This window comes from Camelus ferus, chromosome 19 (assembly GCF_009834535.1).
Source record: "Camelus ferus isolate YT-003-E chromosome 19, BCGSAC_Cfer_1.0, whole genome shotgun sequence".
Lineage (NCBI taxonomy): Eukaryota > Metazoa > Chordata > Mammalia > Artiodactyla > Camelidae > Camelus > Camelus ferus.
This window is the reverse complement of record NC_045714.1, coordinates 42,337,546-42,357,267: the sequence shown is the minus strand read 5'-3', so window position 1 is coordinate 42,357,267 and position 19,722 is coordinate 42,337,546. Positions and strand designations below refer to the sequence as shown.

At 58.6% G+C, this 19,722-nt stretch overlaps 2 protein-coding genes across 9 annotated transcripts in view; both read right to left on the bottom strand.

Moving 5' to 3' along the window:
• Positions 1-19,722, bottom strand: part of PLCG1 (phospholipase C gamma 1) — a 38,552-nt gene that overhangs the window by 1,481 nt on the left and 17,349 nt on the right. For 2 of the 8 annotated variants that reach the window (XM_032462301.1, XM_032462302.1), the window contains exons 3-32: positions 16,848-17,000; positions 16,668-16,761; positions 16,474-16,521; positions 14,256-14,340; positions 14,077-14,160; positions 13,819-13,853; positions 13,524-13,596; positions 13,327-13,428; positions 13,033-13,151; positions 12,867-12,952; positions 12,668-12,788; positions 11,853-12,021; positions 11,646-11,768; positions 11,464-11,565; positions 11,203-11,390; positions 10,793-10,993; positions 10,604-10,723; positions 10,333-10,513; positions 9,409-9,486; positions 8,457-8,560; positions 8,137-8,233; positions 7,821-7,890; positions 7,211-7,614; positions 6,236-6,332; positions 5,917-6,141; positions 5,691-5,839; positions 4,776-4,890; positions 4,495-4,656; positions 4,308-4,396; positions 4,039-4,226 (exon numbers count right to left, since the gene is read on the bottom strand). In XM_032462301.1, coding sequence (XP_032318192.1) covers positions 4,039-4,226; positions 4,308-4,396; positions 4,495-4,656; positions 4,776-4,890; positions 5,691-5,839; positions 5,917-6,141; positions 6,236-6,332; positions 7,211-7,614; positions 7,821-7,890; positions 8,137-8,233; positions 8,457-8,560; positions 9,409-9,486; positions 10,333-10,513; positions 10,604-10,723; positions 10,793-10,993; positions 11,203-11,390; positions 11,464-11,565; positions 11,646-11,768; positions 11,853-12,021; positions 12,668-12,788; positions 12,867-12,952; positions 13,033-13,151; positions 13,327-13,428; positions 13,524-13,596; positions 13,819-13,853; positions 14,077-14,160; positions 14,256-14,340; positions 16,474-16,521; positions 16,668-16,761; positions 16,848-17,000 — 3,862 coding nt within the window. Of the gene's footprint in view, positions 1-2,059; positions 3,877-4,038; positions 4,227-4,307; positions 4,397-4,494; positions 4,657-4,775; positions 4,891-5,690; positions 5,840-5,916; positions 6,142-6,235; positions 6,333-7,210; positions 7,615-7,820; positions 7,891-8,136; positions 8,234-8,456; positions 8,561-9,408; positions 9,487-10,332; positions 10,514-10,603; positions 10,724-10,792; positions 10,994-11,202; positions 11,391-11,463; positions 11,566-11,645; positions 11,769-11,852; positions 12,022-12,667; positions 12,789-12,866; positions 12,953-13,032; positions 13,152-13,326; positions 13,429-13,523; positions 13,597-13,818; positions 13,854-14,076; positions 14,161-14,255; positions 14,341-15,680; positions 15,704-16,473; positions 16,522-16,667; positions 16,762-16,847; positions 17,001-19,722 lie in introns of those variants that run through there. The other 6 variants (XM_032462304.1, XM_032462307.1, XM_032462306.1 and 3 more) reach the window with 6 other exon arrangements.
• On the bottom strand, positions 2,319-3,285 carry LOC102511404 (biogenesis of lysosome-related organelles complex 1 subunit 4). The gene is given in 2 exon segments (XM_032462317.1): positions 2,319-2,997; positions 2,999-3,285. Coding segments are annotated over 2 exon segments (558 nt in total). The 5' UTR covers positions 3,250-3,285; the 3' UTR covers positions 2,319-2,690.

Sequence of the window (19,722 nt, the reverse complement as noted above, 5' to 3'; positions counted from 1 at the left end):
GGTACCACTGACCGTCTTCCCTGCTCTGCTCTTGGTTTCTTCTGCCCAAATTGGCAGTTGTCAACTCTGACCACTCATTCAGATCACCTGGAGAGCTTTTGAAGAACTCTTCTGCTCAGGCCCCAGGAACCATTATTTTTCAGAAGCTTCCCAAGTGGTGCATAACCCGTGGTGGAAGTTGATGCCAGCCCAAGCGACACACTATGGAGTCGTGACCTGCATGCATGGTGCGAGGCAGGCCACTACCCACCATGGGCCAGGATATCCCTGCCCCGGGGAGGGTACCCCCCAACCCCTACTCCCATGCTGGGCCTGCCAGCTCATTCAATGATTGTCAGGTCTGGAGGAATTTGAGGTGAAACTGATCTGTGAATTTGCTTGAATCTGTTGTCATCTCTTCTAGGAAGAAGGATCAAGACCTTTTCAGTGAAAGGCAAAGGCAGTCATAGGAGAGACTGGAGCGGGTGTGTCTCAGGTCTGTGAGGCTGCCTGGGAGAGCAGACCAGTACGGAGGGATGTCCAACTTAAAATGAAAGTGGTCAACGCCCATGGCCAAGGACGTCTCATGATGCAGACGGCCCCTAACCCAGTGATCAGCACAGAACCTCTTCCTTCACTGGTCAGAAGTTTTCTCCTGCCCACGAGAAATCTGGGAAGACCTTTCTTGTCCAAGAGAAAAGACCACCTTCTTCTGAGTCAGACCACGAAGCTCTAATCAGAGAGCCAAGGGGCCAGCAAGAGCCTGAGCAGTGAGGCTCCATTTGAGTTAGTTCAGTGGACAAGCAGGTTCTCCAAGTGGGTGGTGCTCAGAGGGGCCTTCAGTGGCCCAGGACTGGCCCCAAACCTGAGAACTTGGCACATGCATGTCTTGGTCTGATTTGTTATACAGAAAAAGGATGCTCTGAACCGACTGCTCTAAATCTTTGGGCTTGTTTAAAAAAAATCTTGTTCTCTCCAAAGCCGGCGACCATGCTTCAGTACGTGCATTGTCACACCAGGGCCGGGTACCAGTGACCACTTTAAGAACCAACCGGTTACGCGTCCTGTGTTCCTTCAACGGCAGGTCTTCTCAGGCCCCTGGGCTGGCTTTTTATGCCTGCACGGCATCGTTTTTGATCCACACCAACACAGACTGCTATGAGAATAGCCTCAGGCAGGGCAGGGCAGGGCCCTTCAACCTTGTTCTAGGCACAGAGAACTGGGTTGCAAGCGAGAGAGGCACGTAGAAACCGACTTCTGAATGCTGCGTTTCCTTTTTTGAAGGAGAGGTTTCTTTGGGATGGGGAAGGGACTCTGGTTCATTGTCCAAGCTGGCTAACCACAGGCAGGCTGCATTCTACCCAGCCATACCCTCCGCGGAAGAGCTGGAGAAGGTGGCCTCACACCTCCTCAGCCCAGAGGGAAGATCTGCTTGGCCTGGAAAGTTACCAAGAACCAGACTAACCATTCCTAGTAAAGAGAGCAGGCTTTCTAGAGCCTTCAAAAGAACACACAAGTTAAATAAAGGACGTGAGGATGATTTATCTGGCAGCAGATCTTAAGATGGCAGGACTAGCAAACGCCGACCCTGAGCATGGACACGGGCAGCAGGTTTGCGTAAGCCGGACGCTGGCCCGGCTGAGGTGCTCTCACGCCCACGAGCCAGGACTGCAGCCTCTGTCCTGAGGTGGGGCTGCCTTCCCCACCTTCCCATCACATTCCTTGGGTCTTTTTACCAGTTGGACGTAAGCTGCTGTGAACACAGCAGCATCCTTCAGCACCTGGCTGCCCATCCCCCGCAGGACAGGCAACTCCTTAATCCTTCTTCTTCCTAAGGGAAAGCAGACTGAGTTCTCTTTGCCTTTTAAAAAAAGAGGCTTTGCTGTTTCTCCTCTTCGCACCCCCTCGCCCATTCCTGACAGGGCTCAACATCCCCAGTCAAACCCTGCCGACAGGGTGGCTGGCTCTCCTCGCAAGGGTGCGCCCTCCAGGGGCGAGGAGCAGGGAGGAGAGCATCACAGCACCACTGAGAAGAGAAATACTGTTTTTAAAAGTCCTTTCAGAAGGGACACTTTTCCAATAAAATTTAAAATTTTTATTAACATTTAAATTATAAAGCAAACGTTGGCAACCATATATAGACATGTTTGCTATGGACAGTTGACGGCAAGGTCATACTTTCAAATACGACTTCAGAATTGGTTTAAATAGATCCATACGTTTTCTCAGAAACTCTGTAATTTTCTTCGGTTTACAATCCATGATATGGAAAGTTTAATATAACGTTAAAATAATTTACCAGCTACCCTAAAGGTAAGCTATAGAAAACTGAATCACTGTTAGGATTGAATAACAACAAGGCTTGAACGGCTCAGTGGTTCTTCCGACGATTACGTGTAAATCTGGAAAAGGTAACACTGTTAGTTGAACTGTAAAGTCCATAAAAAGAATAGTTCTGCCCCAGTGCACAGATGACTTCATTCATTTTGCTTCCCCGATCCCCCCACCAAGCAGCTTTCAGGTCAGAAGTGGAAGACATAGAAAATCATACAGCCTACGTGAAATAATGAAGATAGTGAGAAAGAGTGTGCAAAAAATAAACTTTAAAACTCCATACTCCAACATCATGTATGTCTGTCAACAGGATTTTCGACTGACTTCACGGAACTTGAGATCATCTCAGCATCCTCTTGCAGCGTCGGCTGGCAGACTCAGATCCGAGGGGAGTGGTCTTCAGTCCGAAAGGGGGGTTCGTAGCCAGTCTGCTGGGGCTGCAGAGGGTGCCTTCTTGAAGGAGGGATGTTAATTGTGTGCAGGAGTTTCCTGAACGTACGAGGGACAGTCCTCAGCTTGACCTCTGCCTTGATGACTGGTTCCTCCATTCTGGCCAGGCTGGCACCGATCATTCTGACCAAGGTCTCAAGCTGTCATCTTGCTGTGGGTCTCAGGGGCCATGGTGTCAATGCAGGCACGCCCTTGCCGACAACATGGGAGGGATCGTGGCACAGCATGTCCAATGCCCACAAACTCATCCACCCTGGTGATGGTCCTTCAGGCTTGCGTCCAGGCTGCAGGCAGGTGGTGTAGTGGCCCGGCGTGTCCAGCTCCAGGGCCCTCGTCCTCCTACGGCCCTGAAGCACTGCTGTGGCTCTGGGACATGCTGTCGCTGTCCCTGCTCCAGGTGGCACCCTGGAGCTCGGCCTCCTTCGCTGACCCCTCTTGGGGCATCCCTCCACAGCCCGGGCTGCCCAATGCTACTATTTTTAACATGAGCCCCTGTATCTGTCAGGCTGGGCAGTGCTTCTGGCAATGGGCAGTGTGCCCTTGTGCTGCATCCTCCTCTCCAGGCAGGCCCTGTGCACCTCTGCTCTGGCTCCAGGGCCAAACTGAGGGGACATGTGCCCTCCCTGCCTGGCTGTGGTTTTAAAGCTACAGGACAATGTAAACTCTTTCTCGGTAGCCCAGCAAGGCTGCTGCTCCTCCTCTCCTCTCAGGAATGTCAGCGGTTCCTCGGGGCCTCCTGTGCCACTGGCTGAGGCAGCCTGTCTCTCCAAGTAGCTGTGGCCATGGTCTTGACCCCGTAAGATGGAAGCTGCACATCCAGAAGTCAGGGCCAGAGGCATGTGCTTAAATGTGAGACAGTACAGTTTTTGCCTTCACCCGGAGCTGGGGCGTGGAGGCCCAAAACAGTAATACATCTCATTAATGGCTTGGTTTCCGTCTAGTGTTCACTGCTGGAACCCAGGCTCCAGGCGGCAAGGCCAGTACCATGGTAGGCTGCTTCCCAAGAACCCAGTTCACGGCACTCCATGAGGTGCACAGCACCCGCTGCTCTCCACGAGGCTGGGGCATAGCTAGAGGCGGTTGTCTCCATTGACCCGAGTCCTTCGTGGGGCCCTGGACAGAAGGGAAGAGCGTCCTTACCAGCAGCGGGTGCAGCCCGGTGGGACAGCCCACAGACAAAAGAGCGGTCCTGCACGAGGCTCCAGGCGCTCCTTCCCATCTCTCAGGCCCCCTTCTCCAAGCTGCAGACTGGCCACCTTCCCTCCAGCCCCTCACCTTCGTTCCCGACTGTCAAAATGGTCCGAGAGATGCTCCTGGGAGATGCGGAAGTCCTCAAATGGCTGCTGGTAGCGGGCTTCAAAGGAGCCTTCCCGGGCCCGCCCATGAAATAGCTGGCCCGAGGCGTCGCAGCCTCGCTCCCGCAGGGATGCCCCGCCGAATGGACTCAGGTCGCCGTTCTCCTGCTTTCATGGGGCAAATGCACAAGTCAGCGGCTGCCCAGCACCCGGCAAAGCTGGGCCCAGTGCTTGCCCCGCCGCAGTTACCTTGGCAGGGAAAACATCTATCTTGACGAGCAGGGAGGCCAGCTCCAGGTCCTCACTGTAGTTGTTCTTCAAAGGCACCGCTCTGTATCCTAGGAGAAAGCCTGGCCCTCAGCCCAAGAGGAGGGCAAGCAAGGCCCCCCACCCCTAAGCCAGATCACAGGAGGCAGTCTCAAGAAAGGGTCCTCACCCGTCTTCAGGCCCTTCACCAAGAAGGTGGCCTGAGCCAGGAAGTTCTGGTCACTAAACATGTCTTCCTCATACACCACGAAACGCAGGAAGGCGAATTCGGGGTTACTGATCTGGAAGTGGAAGGGCTTGGCTGGCCACACAGGGTTCAGTCCGTTGTCCACTGCAAAAGCGAGAGCAAGAGGCCTCAGGCCACCATCGGCAGAGGATTGGGTCACGGGTGTGGAGGGGCCTTCAGTGCCCTGGGAGTATGAGGACAGTGAGTGGGCTGGGGAGACTAACCCACAAACTCTGTCTTCTGCTTGGTGCTGTCATACTCTGCTCCAGCCACCTCAATCTCCACAAAAGGACACACGATGCCCCGGCCGTTCTTCGGCAGATGTCGGGCCCCCAGCACCTGTAAGGCAGGCAAAGATGGACCCAGGACCATACTCAGGCTCCCTTCAAGTCCCCGCTATGCAGTGGAAGTAGCACGCCCTCTGCTGGGCCCCACGGGCACTGCCCATCAAGTCCCTCAAATCATCGGGGTCCTGAGAGCAGCTGCTGCAGCAAAAATTCTTTTAAAGAAGTCTTAGTTTTAGCTATAATTTTCATATAAGTTTTTCAATCTACTCCACATTAAATCTGTCTCTGATTTAATATGGAAATTTTTAAATACTTCCCCCTAGAACAAAAAAATAGAATCTTTGGGGAAGAACACACTCACCCCATGCTGTCCTCACTCCTTCAACACTCTGCTCAGGCCCCTCGCATCCTGAACCCCACAGCACCAAGCTTCTGACCTGGGGCGAAGGGGTGCTCAAGGATACTACACCAGAGTGAGCCCTGCAGCCTCGAGGGGGTGAGGTGCAGGGTCAAGTCTTGCTCAAGCTCCATTCTAGGAAGTGTGGTCCAGCTTGTTCCTGCTCTAGCTTCCTGCCCGTCTTCTGCCCACTCCTGCCAGGCAGTGGCCATTCACAGCTTGGCCTTACCGGACAGCCTGACTCCTCAGAGCCAAGAAATGGCCACATTCAGCCCAGTGGCTTCTGGCCTGTGCTGCTCAGAGCCCAGCCTCACAGTGGAGGCTTGCAGCCACCTTCACGGACGGCCGTGTCTTCCTCGAGCTCGAGGACAGTCCAGTGCCCCTCCCTCATCATACTAACCAGCACCTCCGCCCCGACATCTGAAATAACCCCTGGCAGAGGGTCCCCTTCCCACCTCGATGGAGATAGCACACGGCTCCAGCCCCCGGAGGCTGCTCTTGTCGAAGGGGTCGAAGGCCTCGTCCCGCATGGTGCTGGGCTGCAGCACGTAGCCACAGTGCCCGCCGGCCATGAAGAGGGCCTGGTTCATCTGCATGGGCTTGTCTGGAAGAGCCGGGAAACTGGACTCCAGCCCAACTGCCTTGGCAGGGCCCCTCCACACCCACAGGCCGCCTCCTTACCTGGGGTCTGGAAGTTGAGGGCCACCAGCTGACTGCCACAGATCCACATGGGCAAAGGGTCATAGTTGGAGGAGTCCAGCCGCTGGCCCTTGGGGTAGATGCGGGACAGCTGCAGCCGGTTGTACTGGAGGAACTTCTTGCCTTTGGCCTTGTTCACGTATTTCTCAGCCTTGGTTTCCGGGAAGGATGACATGTCCCGGTAGCAAGCGCGTTCTGTGCCGATCTCTGGGCCAAACAGGGAGAGCGCTTACAGAGCCCGCCCACCCAGGCGCCGCTGGGGGCCGGCCCCCCAAAGCCCCGGTCTGGGCGGGACCCTTACTGTCTTCGTCGAAGGGAACAGGCCGGCAGTAGACAACAAGCTCCGAGAGCTCCAGGGCGATCTTCTTCCTCCGCTCCATCATCTTCCCCTCTGTGAGCTGAGGGCACACGGGCCCTGAGCCTAGGCCGGAGCCCTGCCCCGGACACCAAAGCCCGGGCAGCCCGGGGCACACGCCCCCGCACCTTCCAGACCCCACTGTCTGTCCTCAGCTCACCTCAGAACCACCCCGCCTCTTCCCTGCCCCCGAGGACACGTGCGCTCCAAGACTCAGGGTGGGATCCTCATCAGCCATAGACGTGTCTTGCAGCCCCTCCACCTCACCCTACATGACCTGGGGTGGCATCAAGTAGGAATTCCCCCTCCCTGGCGAGCACCTCCTTCTCCGTCCCAGGCTCACAGAAGAGCCTCCCTCCTCCAGAAGCTGGTCGTTCCCACCCAGCCTGGGCTCTGCGTCCTTCCACCTCCTCGCCCGCCTGAATCCTGGCCTGGCCCTGCAGAGGCTGTGCCTTGGCCTTCCACACTCCGTGATGCCCATTGCCATCCCATAGCTCCTGACATGGTAGTGTCACTCAGGCCACCTGCTGTTGCCAAATCCAACAGGAACTTTCAGGTTCTGATCCTGCCTGTCTGCTCCACAGCCCCTGCCTCACTGGCCTCCCCTTCCAGCCCCTCCTTTCTCAACACCCACATCCTAGAATGCTACACCCCATTCCTACTCTACACCCCACCCCATCGTCCCTGAGCTCCTGGGCACCCACTGCTGCTTCCAACCCAGGACTCGTCTTCTCACCTTTGCCCTTGCTATCCAGTTGCCCAATAGGTAGAGCCACCGGGATGTCCCTCAGGAATCTAACTCCACACTCCTCAACAAGCCACACCGCTCTTCACATGTCTGTTCCTCCAATCCCCACCTAGTGGCAAGGGCTGTATCCCTGAGGCTGCCCACTGCTCTGAGGGCCACCGGCAGGCTCTCACCCTGGCATCCGCAGTCTGGGCTACTTCTCGGATCTTTTTCACCCAGTCCTGCAGCTCCTCCTGTGAGTCAGCAGCCACATCCAGGGACCAGTGTGCCACTGATGCCATGCTGATGGAGAAGACGAACAGCCGGTTGTTCTTGCCCTCGGGACGGATGGCTAGAGGGAGAGGAGAGCAGAGCTGGGGGACAAATGTGTCCCCGTCCCCCCACCCCGTGCCCCGAGATGAGGTGCCACTGCTCTGCCAGGCCTGTTTTACAGCTGAGGATGCTGCAGCCCAGTGACAAGTCACAGCTACTTGGGGCCATGTGCCCCTCCCCTCCTGTCTCCACGTCGCTGTCACACGCAGGGACCAACCCATCAGGACTGTGGATGTCAGCTGGCCAGCAGCAGCATCCACGGTGCCTGTAAAGGGCGAGTGTGCAGGTGTTCAAGCTGGGGGTGAAGAAGGGAGCCTGGGTATCAACGAGGTGTCCGGGAATGGGGAGAGCACGGAGGGAGGGCAGCCTCTGGAGGTACAGCCATCGGCTTCCTGCTGTGGGGCATGGAGAGAGCCACCAGGGACAACCTAACCCTAAGGAGGACTGGGCAAGAAAAGGGCAGGGGCTTACCTATCTGACAAGCTGGCACATCCAAGACCCCCCGCAGCAAGTCCCCCAGGGGGCTGTTCTCGTCCAAGTGCTGTGGGAGGCAAAGCCCACGGGTGGTGAGCATGTCTGCTTACACACACGTGTGGGGGATGTCTGTGTGCACAAGACAAATACATCTGACAGCGTTCATATGACCACACGGATGTGGCCCGTGTTCACGGGAGCCTGTGGACTCCATGGAAGTGGGACGGGACCACACACAGGTGGGGGGGGGGTCTGCACAAGCAGAGAACCTGTGGGTGGGAATCCTGTCCCACCAGTGTGGCTCTGCTCTCACCTCCCTCTCAGGCTCCAGGGCTGCTGGGCTGACCATCTCTTCCACGTAGTTTGAAGGGAACCACAGCTGCTTCTTCCCACCATAGTCCCCCCGCCACCTGTGGAAGCCACAGGACGCTGATCACCAGCAACCACCCCAAACTCCCAACAGGAGGGCATCACGTCAGGGTCCCACAGCTAAGCCAGGCCAAGGCAGGCCTGCAGACACACATCGGGGCACACGACCCACGCCTCCCGAGCGCTCTGTGTCAGCACCCCCCCCCCCCGAGCCCAGCACTCCTGGCCTCACACCACAGGTTCCCGTCCAGGGGCCAGGCTCACCAGCCTCCCTCTTGCTTCTCCACGTTCTGGATGATGGCACTCTTGGTGAAAGTCAGCTCATCTTCTCTCTGGGCCTTATAGTCAAAGAGAGCTTTGACGGCACACTGCGGGGGAGAGAAGCGCTGGTCAAAGCAGACAGTCCCTCCCTGCTCCTCTCCTGACCTGCAGCCTCACGTGTGCACACACGCTCTTAGGTTTCCCAACTGGGGCTCAGGAGGCCAGAGGTGCCACTGCCAGCAACCTGCCTTCCTTACAGTCCTAACCCTGGCCCTGCAGGAGGCTCCAAGACAGGTCTGATGGGAGAGCCAGAGTTTCTGCCAGGGAAGTTTCTGCCAGGTGGAACGTTGTAAGTTCCTGCCCTGGGCCCCAGGGAAAATCCAGAGTCTGCACAGGAGTCCATCTGGGAAGCTGGGAAGGGAGTGTCTGCAGGTGCCCAGTGCCTCCCCTGGGACCAGGAATCTCTGGCTGTAGCTGGGACCCCATTATTCCTTATCTGCAAAGTAGGAGATGGAACCTTCTCCCTGGGTCCCTGGCTGCTGAGATAAGGGGGTGAGGAATAGGACACAGCTCCTTACTCCTTAGAAAAAAGGCAAAAGAGGAAGCTTCTATCTGACGGACCTCCACAATGGGAGGGAGCAGCAAAGAACAAAGTCTTCTGGCCAATGTGCCCCAACCTGCACCCTCCTGCCGCCCAAAGAGGAAATGGAGGTTACACTGGGGAGCAGTCTGGAAGGGTCAGTCCTGACTCCCAGGGACGGGGCTGGGGAGGGGTCAGACCTGGGAGAGCTGTGGTCGTAAACCAACCACATATCTCTCACAACCTTTCAGGCCTCGGAAAACCACAAACACCACTTCTCCACAAAGACCGCAGGTGGCCCCAAGCAGAGAGATACAAGCCCCAAGGAGCTGGGAACCCTCCCCAGCTTCCTGTGCCCAGAACCCGAGGCTGTACCTTGAAAGTTGGCATGGGGTTTGCCTCCACGTAGAAGCCAGGGTTGCGCCCCTCGTACAGCGCTCCATAGTCAGGCTCCTGGAAACAGGGCACAACAGGATGCGTCAAGGCCCAGAGACAGAAGCCGCAGCTGGCTTCCTGTATTCCCCGCCCCTTCCCCATCAGGCCACCAAGCCTGGCACCTGGTCCCCCAACCTCAGGGGCCTGGTCTCACCCACTCCTACCCATTGTTACCCTCGAGGCCCAGCCCATGACTAGAATCTCTCAGCTCCTGAAGGCCTGCATGGCTTCTGAGAGATGAGCAGCAAAGCCTCACAGGCACCAGCAGTCAGGACTCTTGTCCACCCCCGAGTGCCTCGCACACTTCTCACCACCCCAGCCCCAGGGGCAGCAGACTTCTCCCTGGTCGCTCGGGCCCACCGAGGACAGGCGTCTCAAGGGGACCTCCTGTGCTGGACCCCTTCCTTCTCCTCTGCAAGGCCACTGCCCTGCCATCTTTCCTCACTGTTTCACCCTGTGGCTCTGCCCTTCAGAGCACACCTCTGTAGCCCTCTCCCTACTACGGAGAGTCTGGTCCACGCCTGGCCTCAGACCGACCAACTCTCCCCGTGTGAGCACCAGGACGTCCCAGCCCACATGGCGGCCCACGGGGATCTCTGCTTGAACACCTGTCCCCTACTTCCTCACCCGCCCAACTCGGGCCCATCCTTGCAGACCCACTCACATGCCACTCCCTGGACACCTTCCTGGCTAGGCGGCCCTCCCAGGAGCAACTCCCAGGGCCTCTCAGTCTCTCGCCACCAGAATGCCCCAGGACTATCAGGGGCAATCGAGGCCTGCCCCAGGGCGAGCCTGGGAGTTTCTGGAGCGCCGCGCGGGTCTCCCCACTGCCTGCCATGCCCCCCTCAACCACCAGGCCCTCACAGCCGTGCCAATCTTCTCCAGCGCCTCCTCATTGATGGGATAGCGCAGCTTCATCTTGCGGTACAGGGGGTGCCTCTCATAGTAGCTGACGAGGTCAACGAGGCTGTCAAACTCTGAGTTGCCCAGCATCACAGTCTGGCCCTCCTGCTGGACTCGGCAGTGCTTGATCTTCCCCTCAGCCCTTAACAAAGAGAACAGTCATGAAGGGTCAGGGCAGCCCAGACCAGGAGTACCCCACCCCGCCTCCAGTCCCCCAGGGCCACCCCCTCACCGGAAGGAGATGGCGTAGGAGTTGGGCTCATTCCGTTTCCGCACCAGGAAGGCCCCATCCCGGGGTACGCGCATCAGCATGTGCTCGGCCTGTGCTCTGGTCAGGCTGGCGTGGTACCACCTGCGGACGGACCGAGTCAGCCCCGGCCACCCCCAGCCATTCCCACCCGTTCCCCGGCCCCTCCCTCACTCTTTGCTCTCGTGGGCGTTGGTCTGTGGGACGGGCTCTGAGAGGCGCATCTCAAATTCGTTGCAGCGCAGGGGCACCTGCTGGTAGTGCGTGATGAGGTCATAGAGTGAGTCGAAGACGAGGTTGTCTGTCAGGAAGAACTTGGGGGTCCCAGCGTCCTGCCGAGAGTGGATCCGGCAGTGCTGGACTTTCCCGTTCCGCCTGAGGGGAGACGGGGAAGCCGTCAGCTGCAGCCCGGGCCCTGGCTGCCACCTCCACCCCAGCAAGGCGCCACGTCTCAGGGAGGGAGGTGAACCCTTAAGGACAGCTCAAGTGGGGGCGGCCCTGCGGGGGCACGCGTGCGTGTGCCTGTGGCACGGGCCAGCCCTGGTGGTGCCGCCCCCAGGTGCGCACTCGCCGGGAGAGGTTACCAGAAGGAGAGGGTGTAGTCGCCCACGAAGGTCTCGCTCTCGCGCACGAGGAAGGAGCCGTCGGGTGCCCCGGTCTCGATGCAGTACTCTGTAAGCAGGCGCTCGGCGATGTGTCGCCCGTCCCGCCCCGCCCCGAGCTTCCCATGGAACCACTTCTCGTTGGAGTGCAGCTCTGTGCCGCCGCTGGCCTGCGAGGGCAAAGCACAGACACTCAGTGACTCTGACCACAGCCCGGCCCCCAGCCCTGGGCCAGCCCCTCACCTCCTTGGGCTCCTCTTCGTCCTCATTGCCCTGGTCACTGCTGGTCTCCTCAGAGTAGTAGATTTTGCTGCTGGTCAGAACAAAGTAGTGGGGATACCACTCCTGGAAGAGATGAGAACGGGGCCGGTAAACAGAGCCCGCTCACCACTCCGCCCTCCTGACCCAGCCGGCCCCGCCCTCACGTGGTTCACGGGGTCCTCCAGGTAGAGAATGCCGTTCTTGATGGAGTTGCTGATGTCGTTCTCAGAGTACATCACGGACGTAGGCACCTCCTCATAGGCACTGCCCTCAGCCAGCTTCTTGTGCTGCGGAGACAGGCCAGAACGTGGCACGCCAGCCCCGGGCCTGGACCCAGAGCTGGAGCAGGGGTGGGGCCCCCGCAGCCATACCTTGATGAGGATCTTCCTCTTGAGCTGGTTGGGTGAGGGGAGCCCGTCGGCGGCGATGTCCACGGGCTTGGTGAGGAGTGTGTCCCCGAGCACCTTCCTGAAGTGCTGGGCCATGTTCCTCTGCTGGGCGATGCTGCAGTGGTCCTCGATGGACAGGATGACTGGGTACCTGCAGGGTAGGGGACAGCGTGTCACGCAGATCCTGCAATTCCATGGGGCTGAGTCTCAGACCGTCACAGAGTCTTCACCCCAGAAGAGGCGGGCCCTGGCCACTGGGGGAAGGGAGGGTTCTACAGAGGCACCTACTGGTGCAGCAGAAACCAAGGGCTGGGACTGCTGCCGAGGGGCGTCCCCAGAGTTGATCGGATCATGGAGGCTGACCCAGCAGCCAGGAGACACCCCACACCCAAGGTCAGGAGAAGTGGCAAGCAGCGTCCAAATTTTGCTACGAGGGGCCCCTGGAGACCCCCTCAGTGAGGTGGGAGACATGAGTGACCACAGGTTGTGGGGAGTAATGCAGACTGGGACACAGGGAGTACAGACAGTTCTCTGGGCTGTGACGGGAAAGGAGCTGGCAGGACAAAAGCCTAACAAGTCCAGGGTTATTAGGAAGTAATTTTTGAGAATGGGAAGAGCTTGACTGTGAGAAGGACCCAGTGAGAGGGCGGGCCAAGCGCACAGGAAGTGAGTAGCTGGGGAAGCAATGGCTCCAACAAGCAGCAGGAGGTGGAAGGCGGGGAGGAGGGCTGCGGCGTTTAAGGGGACCCTCCGCCCTCATCCCAGGAGAGCGCTGGAGCCTCGCCTCGCCCACTCACTCTGAGGCCACAAAGGCGTGCTCCTTGATGGTGTGCAGGACGTCTGAGAACTTGATCTTGGTGGTCAAGGTGTGTCCATGGTAAATGACTGGCATCCCGTCTGGGCCATCCCAGCAGTCCACTGGGGAGCAAGGCCACCATGGTCAAGTGGGCAGGCCTCCCTTCTACCCCTGTGCCCCCCGACCTGGCTCCCACGCACACTCAATGCAGCGACAGCCCATCCGCAGGCAGCGAGCGTAGGCTTCCAGGGAGGACTCGCTGGAGAACTGGTCACCAGTCAGGTACCTGGACAGGAAAGGAGGGGCGGGGCAGTGAAGCGAGCCCCACTCCCAGGGTCGGGCTGGGGGGCCGAGGGAGCCACTCACGTGTTGTGTGAGGAGGAGATCCAGTAGTGGGAGAGAGGATTGTTCATGGTGTCTGGGCACACGGCGTCCAGCTGCGAGTTCCACACACTGTTCTCCTTGGAGAACAGGAAGGTGACAAACTGCCCAGGAACAAACGTAGAGAGAAGAGAAGATGAGCCGCACCCTGGGCCAGGGCACAGGAGAGGGTGCTCAGCCCAGGTGGAGGCACAGTGGATGGTGGAAGGGACCCAGTGTGGCTCTACTTGGCCCACCTGCTCCCTGATTCTCCGACAGAAGCTGAGGGGCAGGGCTCACCTCTTCCAGGAAGAAGTAAGGCTCCTCGATCTCTCGCAAGGGGTCTCGGAGGAAGCTGAGCATGAACTCCTGCACTTGGAGCCGGTCAACAGCCCACAGCTCCTGACATGACAGAAAGTCAGGGCACATGAGAGGCCTCCAGCCAATGGTGAGCCCAGCCCCCCTCAGCTTGGCAACCTGGCCCAGCCCAGCCGTACCCCCTGGTACTCGAGGAGGAATTGCTGGAACTCAGGAAGGGACACCCGGCAGAGCTCCGGCCGCTCCCCCGCCCTGCAGGAGAGGAGAGATGTGCCTGGTGGTCAGCTGGCTAGCGTGGACCACGGACAGTGAGGGGCCCCCTGGAAGGCAGAGCCCAGCTCCCAGCCACCACAGCTGCCCAAGACGGTCCATCAGGACTCACCCCACTCCCACTGCCTCCCACCTGCAATCAGGACTCAACCAGGGGAGGGTCGAAGCCCGGAGGGAACCCCACCTCCCCACTTCAAACCAAACCTCAGGGCACTGGCTTCCAGGAAGGGGAGGTCCATCTGCAGGAGACAGAACCTGGTCAGCGTGAGAACCCCTGGGAGGCCACGTGGGGAAGGGGCTCTCAGAAAGAAAGGCTGGGGCAACAGAGAGGGGCAGGTCTCATGAGGAGAAGAGCTGGAGGAATGGCACCCAAACGCCCTCAAGCAGGGCAGCAGGGCTGAGGTAAGCAGGGCTGGGGCAGGAGAGCAGGGCAGGGGTAGGCAGGGCAGGTGGCTCATGCACCGTCTTCTGGGCGCTGTACATGAGGCTGCGGTACAGCTGAGCAAACTGCCCATAGGTGATGTCGCTGGTGCGCTGCTCCAGGTCCTGCGCGGCAGAGTGGGACTTCCAGTCAGGCCCTCAAGGGGGGTGGGGGGCTGCCGGCCTCCCCACCCACCTGCAGACGGCCCACAGGCCCTCACCGTCAGTCGCTCTCGGAGGAAGCGCATGTTGGGGACCCGGTAGTTGACCTGGGACAGCATGTTCTTCAGGTCCTTGGCTGATATACTGAGGAAACAGGGATGTCCCCAGTGGCCTCACCCCACCTCTCATGACCTCTGGCCTGTGGGCTGAGTCCACCTGGGGCCAAACAGGTAAACAATACTCTGGGACCTGAAGTCGCGACAGTGAGGCTGGCTCAGAAGTGTGGGGTGACTGGGGGAAGTCCCCTTCCTTTCCCTGGGCCTCAGTCTCCTTATCTGAGCAAAGGAAAGCCTATAATTCTGGCAAGGAGGGAGCGAGCGGGCTCGGTAAAGCAGGTCAGGCCTGGGAAGAGTGGAGCCCTTCTTCAGGCCGCCCCTCCCACCAACCCTGCTCTGGCCCTCCAGTTCCCCCAGCCTCACTCTCAAACCCTCTGTAGGGGGTAAGCACAGGGCTCAGCGGGGTTCCAGCCCGCTGCCCCTGGGAGGCTGGGAGCTGGGGCCTCCGCAGGGAGAAGGGGAAGACCATTCTCAGCCAAATACCACTGCTGGCACAGGGATGCTCCCAGGGTCTGACAGGGATCCACCCCTGCCCTCAGGGGACACTGCTGGGCCCTGGCAACAGGATGAGGAAGATGAGGGAAAGCCAGGCCTTCTCTCCATGAGGTGGCGATAGGGAGGGGAAAGTGGGCACCCTCCTCCTCCTGCCCAAGAGCCAAGCAGGCTGCACTGAAACTCCCTGTGGGGGTCCAGCCCTGCCTGGGCCATCAGCTATCAACCAGTGCTGTTCAGCACGTGCTCGCCTGCCCTCAGTCACCGGGAGGTGGATGGGCCGGCAGGGTCCTCACCAGGCAGGTCAGGGAAGCTGGTGCATCAGCGAGCTCTCCCTCTGTGGACTCCCTGCCACCAGTACTACCAGCAGCTGGTACTGCTTCCCTCAAACCCCTGTCTGCCCTGCTTCCTCCCCACCTACGGCCCCTTCTCCGCTCCTCTTCACTGCAGTGCCCTGAAGGAGCCACCCTTCATTGACAGGCCCCCGTCATTCCCTGAGCCCTCTTCCCACTACTCCACTGCCTGCCTCAAGGTCACCAATGACCTCTGAGCTGTCAAGTCCAAGGGGCAGCTCTGTCTTCCCCACACTTGACAAGGCCGGGCACAGCTGAGCGCTCCCTCCTCCCCGGGCTTCCAGAGTGCTACATCCTCTGGTTTTCCTCATACCTCACAAGCAGCTGCTTCCCCTGGCTGGCTCCTCGCCTCCCCAGTCCCCAGTGCTGGAGAAGCCTGGGCCTGGGACCAGTCACCAGTGCTCTTTCCTCTTCCTGCTATGCTTACCCCCAGGTATCACCAGCCTCGAGGCTTTCGGTATCACCCATGTGCTCTCCAGGTAATATATGCAGCCCAGCGTCTCCCCTATCTCATTCTACCCACCTGCCTGCTCAGCATCTCCACCTGGGCATCTTGGGGCATCACAGGACTTCAAACACCCCATCGCGCTCCTCCTATGGCCTTCTCCTCTCAGTCAATGCCAACTCCACCTTTCCAGAGGCTCAAGCCAAAAAGCTTACCGTCATCCTCAACTCTTTCTCTCACACCCCAAAATCAAGTTAGGAAATCCTATTGGGCTCTATCTTTAAAACACAGCCTAGCCTAAATCCGACCACCTCCTAGCACCCCCATCCTGACCCAGCCCTCTCATCCTTACTTGCAGAGTGGAGTCACTTCCTAACTGACTCTCCACCCTGCCCTGCCCTGGGCTGTCCAGGAGTAGCCAGTGGTCCTGTGGAACTGAAGTCCTTCACATCACACCTCTCTTCAAACCCTCCATTGTGCCTGACTCTCTCATGGCAACAGTCAGCGGTCCTTACCATCACCTGGTTTTGTCCGCCACCTCTCCTTAGCACTTCTGGTGGTCACAACACGACCTCAAAGCTTTGAGCTTCAAGGCACCCTCCACAAAATACAGGACGCCCAGAGCCAGTTCTGCACTGTCTGCCACGGTGGCCAGGCACACAGGTTACTGCCCCTGGCCTCTCTCGCCAGCTTGCACCGCGGCCATCAGAGGGCTTTCTGCAGGAAGCTAATTGTGCCAGAACCACCTGCCCACCCCCGGCCCTGTTTGAGGCAGGTCCTCTCCTTCTCCAGGCAGCTGCTCAGAGGCAAGGCTACTGGGCTGGCTGCCCAAACCCACCCTGCTGGGCCAGAGCTGCAGCTCAGTACCTACCGATCCTCATGATTCCGGTCCACTGAGTAGAACTGCTTCCGCAGCCACCTGAAGGGAGAGAAACCCGAAGGGAGGCCCAGGCTCAGGGAGGAGACAGCAGGCAGGCCCTGGACACAGAGGCCTGAGTCCCTGCCCTGCTCCCCAGTGCCCGCTGCCCCAACCCCAACCCCAACCCCATCCAGGGTGGCTCCTACCTCTCAATCTGCAGGGGTGTGGCCGCCTGCAATGTATCCTCCATCAGCCAAGTCAAGCCCTTGATCCACATGTTCACTTCGTCCTCAGACGTGGCTATCAGCAGGGGGTGAAGAGCTGAGCCGAGGGCCGGGGGCCATTCCCCTTGTCTCCCCCACCTCCTCCAGCCCCTAGGCTCCCACCTTGCAAGCTCAAAGTCTTCAGGCGGAATTCCATTCCATACAGGATGACAAAGCAGTGTGACTGGTCTGGTCGAAAAGCAGGATCCTCTTGGTAGCGGTCAAAGTCCCGTGAGGTCTTCCCTGGGCGGATCTCCTTGATTTCACGAATATCGACTAGGAAGGCAGGCAAGGGGCCAAGATGAGGCTGGGGTGTTCAAAGGTCAGCACTGAAACGAGTACAGCCCAGTCTCCCCACTCATTCTCACACGCTCCTCAGGGGGGATCACAAAGAGAGACATCCTCAGGGGCAGAGCCAAGACCATTCAGTCCCACTGGGGACGAAAGAGCTGGGCTGAGTCTTAGGACAGAGCTCTGCCAAAAGCTGAGAGGTCTGAGCGAACTGTCTGAGGGGCAGGAAGCTCCATCCTGTGTACTTCTCTGTGCTGACAATACAGGAGGGTCACTCTGATCTGAAAAAGAGCTGGACTCTAGAAAGAGAAGCAGGGACCCAAGGCTGTTCTTTGAGGACCATTTCATGACACAAAAGTACACAAACTGAACAGTAAAGTCCAATGGGTAGGGCTGGGGCTGGGCAGGCCCAAATGGGTCTCAGGGTCCACTGGAGGAGGCAGGGATTAGGCCAAGAGAACTGGGACAGCCTGAAAGGCCCATTCCCTAAAGACATCCCTGAGCAAGTCTCAGAAAGGATGGCAGTGCCCACAGATGGCTCTATCCTGGCCATCGAGGGGCCCTGCCTGTGCACGGCACAGAATGGGGAAGCACACAAACCTGCCTCAGCCACTAACCCGGAGACACTGAGTGACTCATTTAACTTCTCTCTGCCCCCATTTTACCATCCCTAAAGCAAAGGGCTTCAGTGAATTTCTCTAAAGGGCTGGGAGGCAGAAAAGGTCTGCATGAGCTCTGGGGTGGGACTGCTGAGACTAGAACCCCAGCCCCACCTCACCTCAGCTGTGTGACCTCAGCAGAGCGACAACCGCTCTGACCTTGTCGCTTCCATCTGTGAAAGCAGGTAACAGTGAGGCGATGCTAAGCTCTAAAGTCCTAACAGCCCAGAGCGCCCAGCCCCCCAGCCCTGTAGGTGGCACATGGTGTGCCCTCATTCAAGGCTCCCTCCTCCTCTGTCTGCTCCTTCACAGGTCTGTGCAGACCATATAAGGAGGCACATAGGTCACGACCCCAGGCCCGGAGGGCCCCAACTGCACACCCACATTGTGCCCTGGTGCTGGCTGGGACCCTGCACAGAGGGCAGACTTTCCAGGCCAGATAGAGAGACATATTTAGGAAGTTCAAAAGGGAGAAGCCGGGCTCAGCGGCCTGAAATGACTCTGAGCACTCCCCTGGCTCTACAGCCTCTTCAGATGCTCTCAACTCAGACTGGCCTAGAAGAGCTGAAGCTGGGAGGGGTGCCAGCACAGTGCTGGGCCCGCCTCCACCCCAAAGTGCACACCAGCCTGGCTGGGATGTCCGAAGGGGCCCAATCCCCAGGCCCTCTTCCTGTCCCTCTAGCCACAGCTGCGCCCCATCTATCTTACCCTGAACAGCAGCATTGCTTTCGCCCCGAGCCCAACCCCGCCCCGCCCAGCCCCAACACCACTGGTTCTACCCAGGCTCCTGCTCCCATGCCCCCAGCAACCCCCTCAAGCCTGGTCCTCCAGCTGAAAGCCCCAGCTTTCCTGCCATTTCCCCCACCCCCCACCAGTTCTCACCAATCAGTCATCCTTCCTGAGCCTCCAAATCTGAATAAAACGTTGTTCTGATCCTCCCAAGGTTGCTTGCTAAGGAGACCACCTCCTTCTCCTGCCTTCAGGGCCCTGTGATGGGGCTCAGTGACTTACCACCACACCTACCTTCTTATCTTCTCTGCTCCACCCAAACTAAGCTGGACCAAGGGCAGGAAGAGTCAGTCGTGCTTCCCACCCTGCACTTCACCCTGGTCCCTAGTCAGGGACTGTCTACCTGCAGGCTCCATTCTCTCCCTCCAAAGACACAACTGGGAAGCGCCCTCCTGCAGTAATCACGCCCTCGACACCCAGTGGCACTATGTGTGTGTACGCTCTTCATCTCTCCCAGGCCAAGCAGGCCATCCAGTGCTTGCTGAAGGAATGAAGAACGGAAAAACACCAGGCACATTTGTAGGGGGAAGGGGCAGCAAAATGGGAACAGTTTTTGAAATGAAGCTTACGCTCAGGTAGAAACAGAGGGGAGATGGGGGATACTGGGACACAAAGACCCAGTCTGAGAAGACAAAGTCCCCAAGGATGGAAGGAGATGAAATGATCAGGGGAAATGCCCAGATCAGAAACTGCAGAATAACTGCAAACCCTGCCCTTTGAAACAGAAACCAGCATGCTTTTCCGGTGCAGAGTTGCTGTCATCCCCCTCCCACCCTCTCACATAGGCACACAACCTCACACACATGATGCATACAGGCCACAAGGCCTGCGTGACCCACAGCCCGGGCCTGTCTGCGCAGCTGCCGCAAGTCATTAGAGGGAGTTAGTCCACGAATGGGCTTCGCTCAGCAGGCAGCCTCAGGGCCAGTCTGAAGCCTGCTGGTAGGCCACCTGCAGGCACTCCACATGCGTGTGCACACACACAATACACACTGCCAGTGGGTCCCAGGTGAACCTCTGGCCTGCCCTATCCTCCTGAGCACACCTCCACTAAGACCAGGATGGAGGCAGAAGAGGCTCCCACCCAAGACAGGGACCAGGTAGACACAGAGCAGCTCCAGGCCACAGGCCCGTCTCTCAAGCTCTTGCTGGTCACACCTGGTCCCTCATACTTCTCCCCATTGGAGGTACCAGCCTAGCCCTGATGCCCTCCAAGTCCATCAAGCCAACAGCAGGCTGGAGGGACGTGACACTAGGGT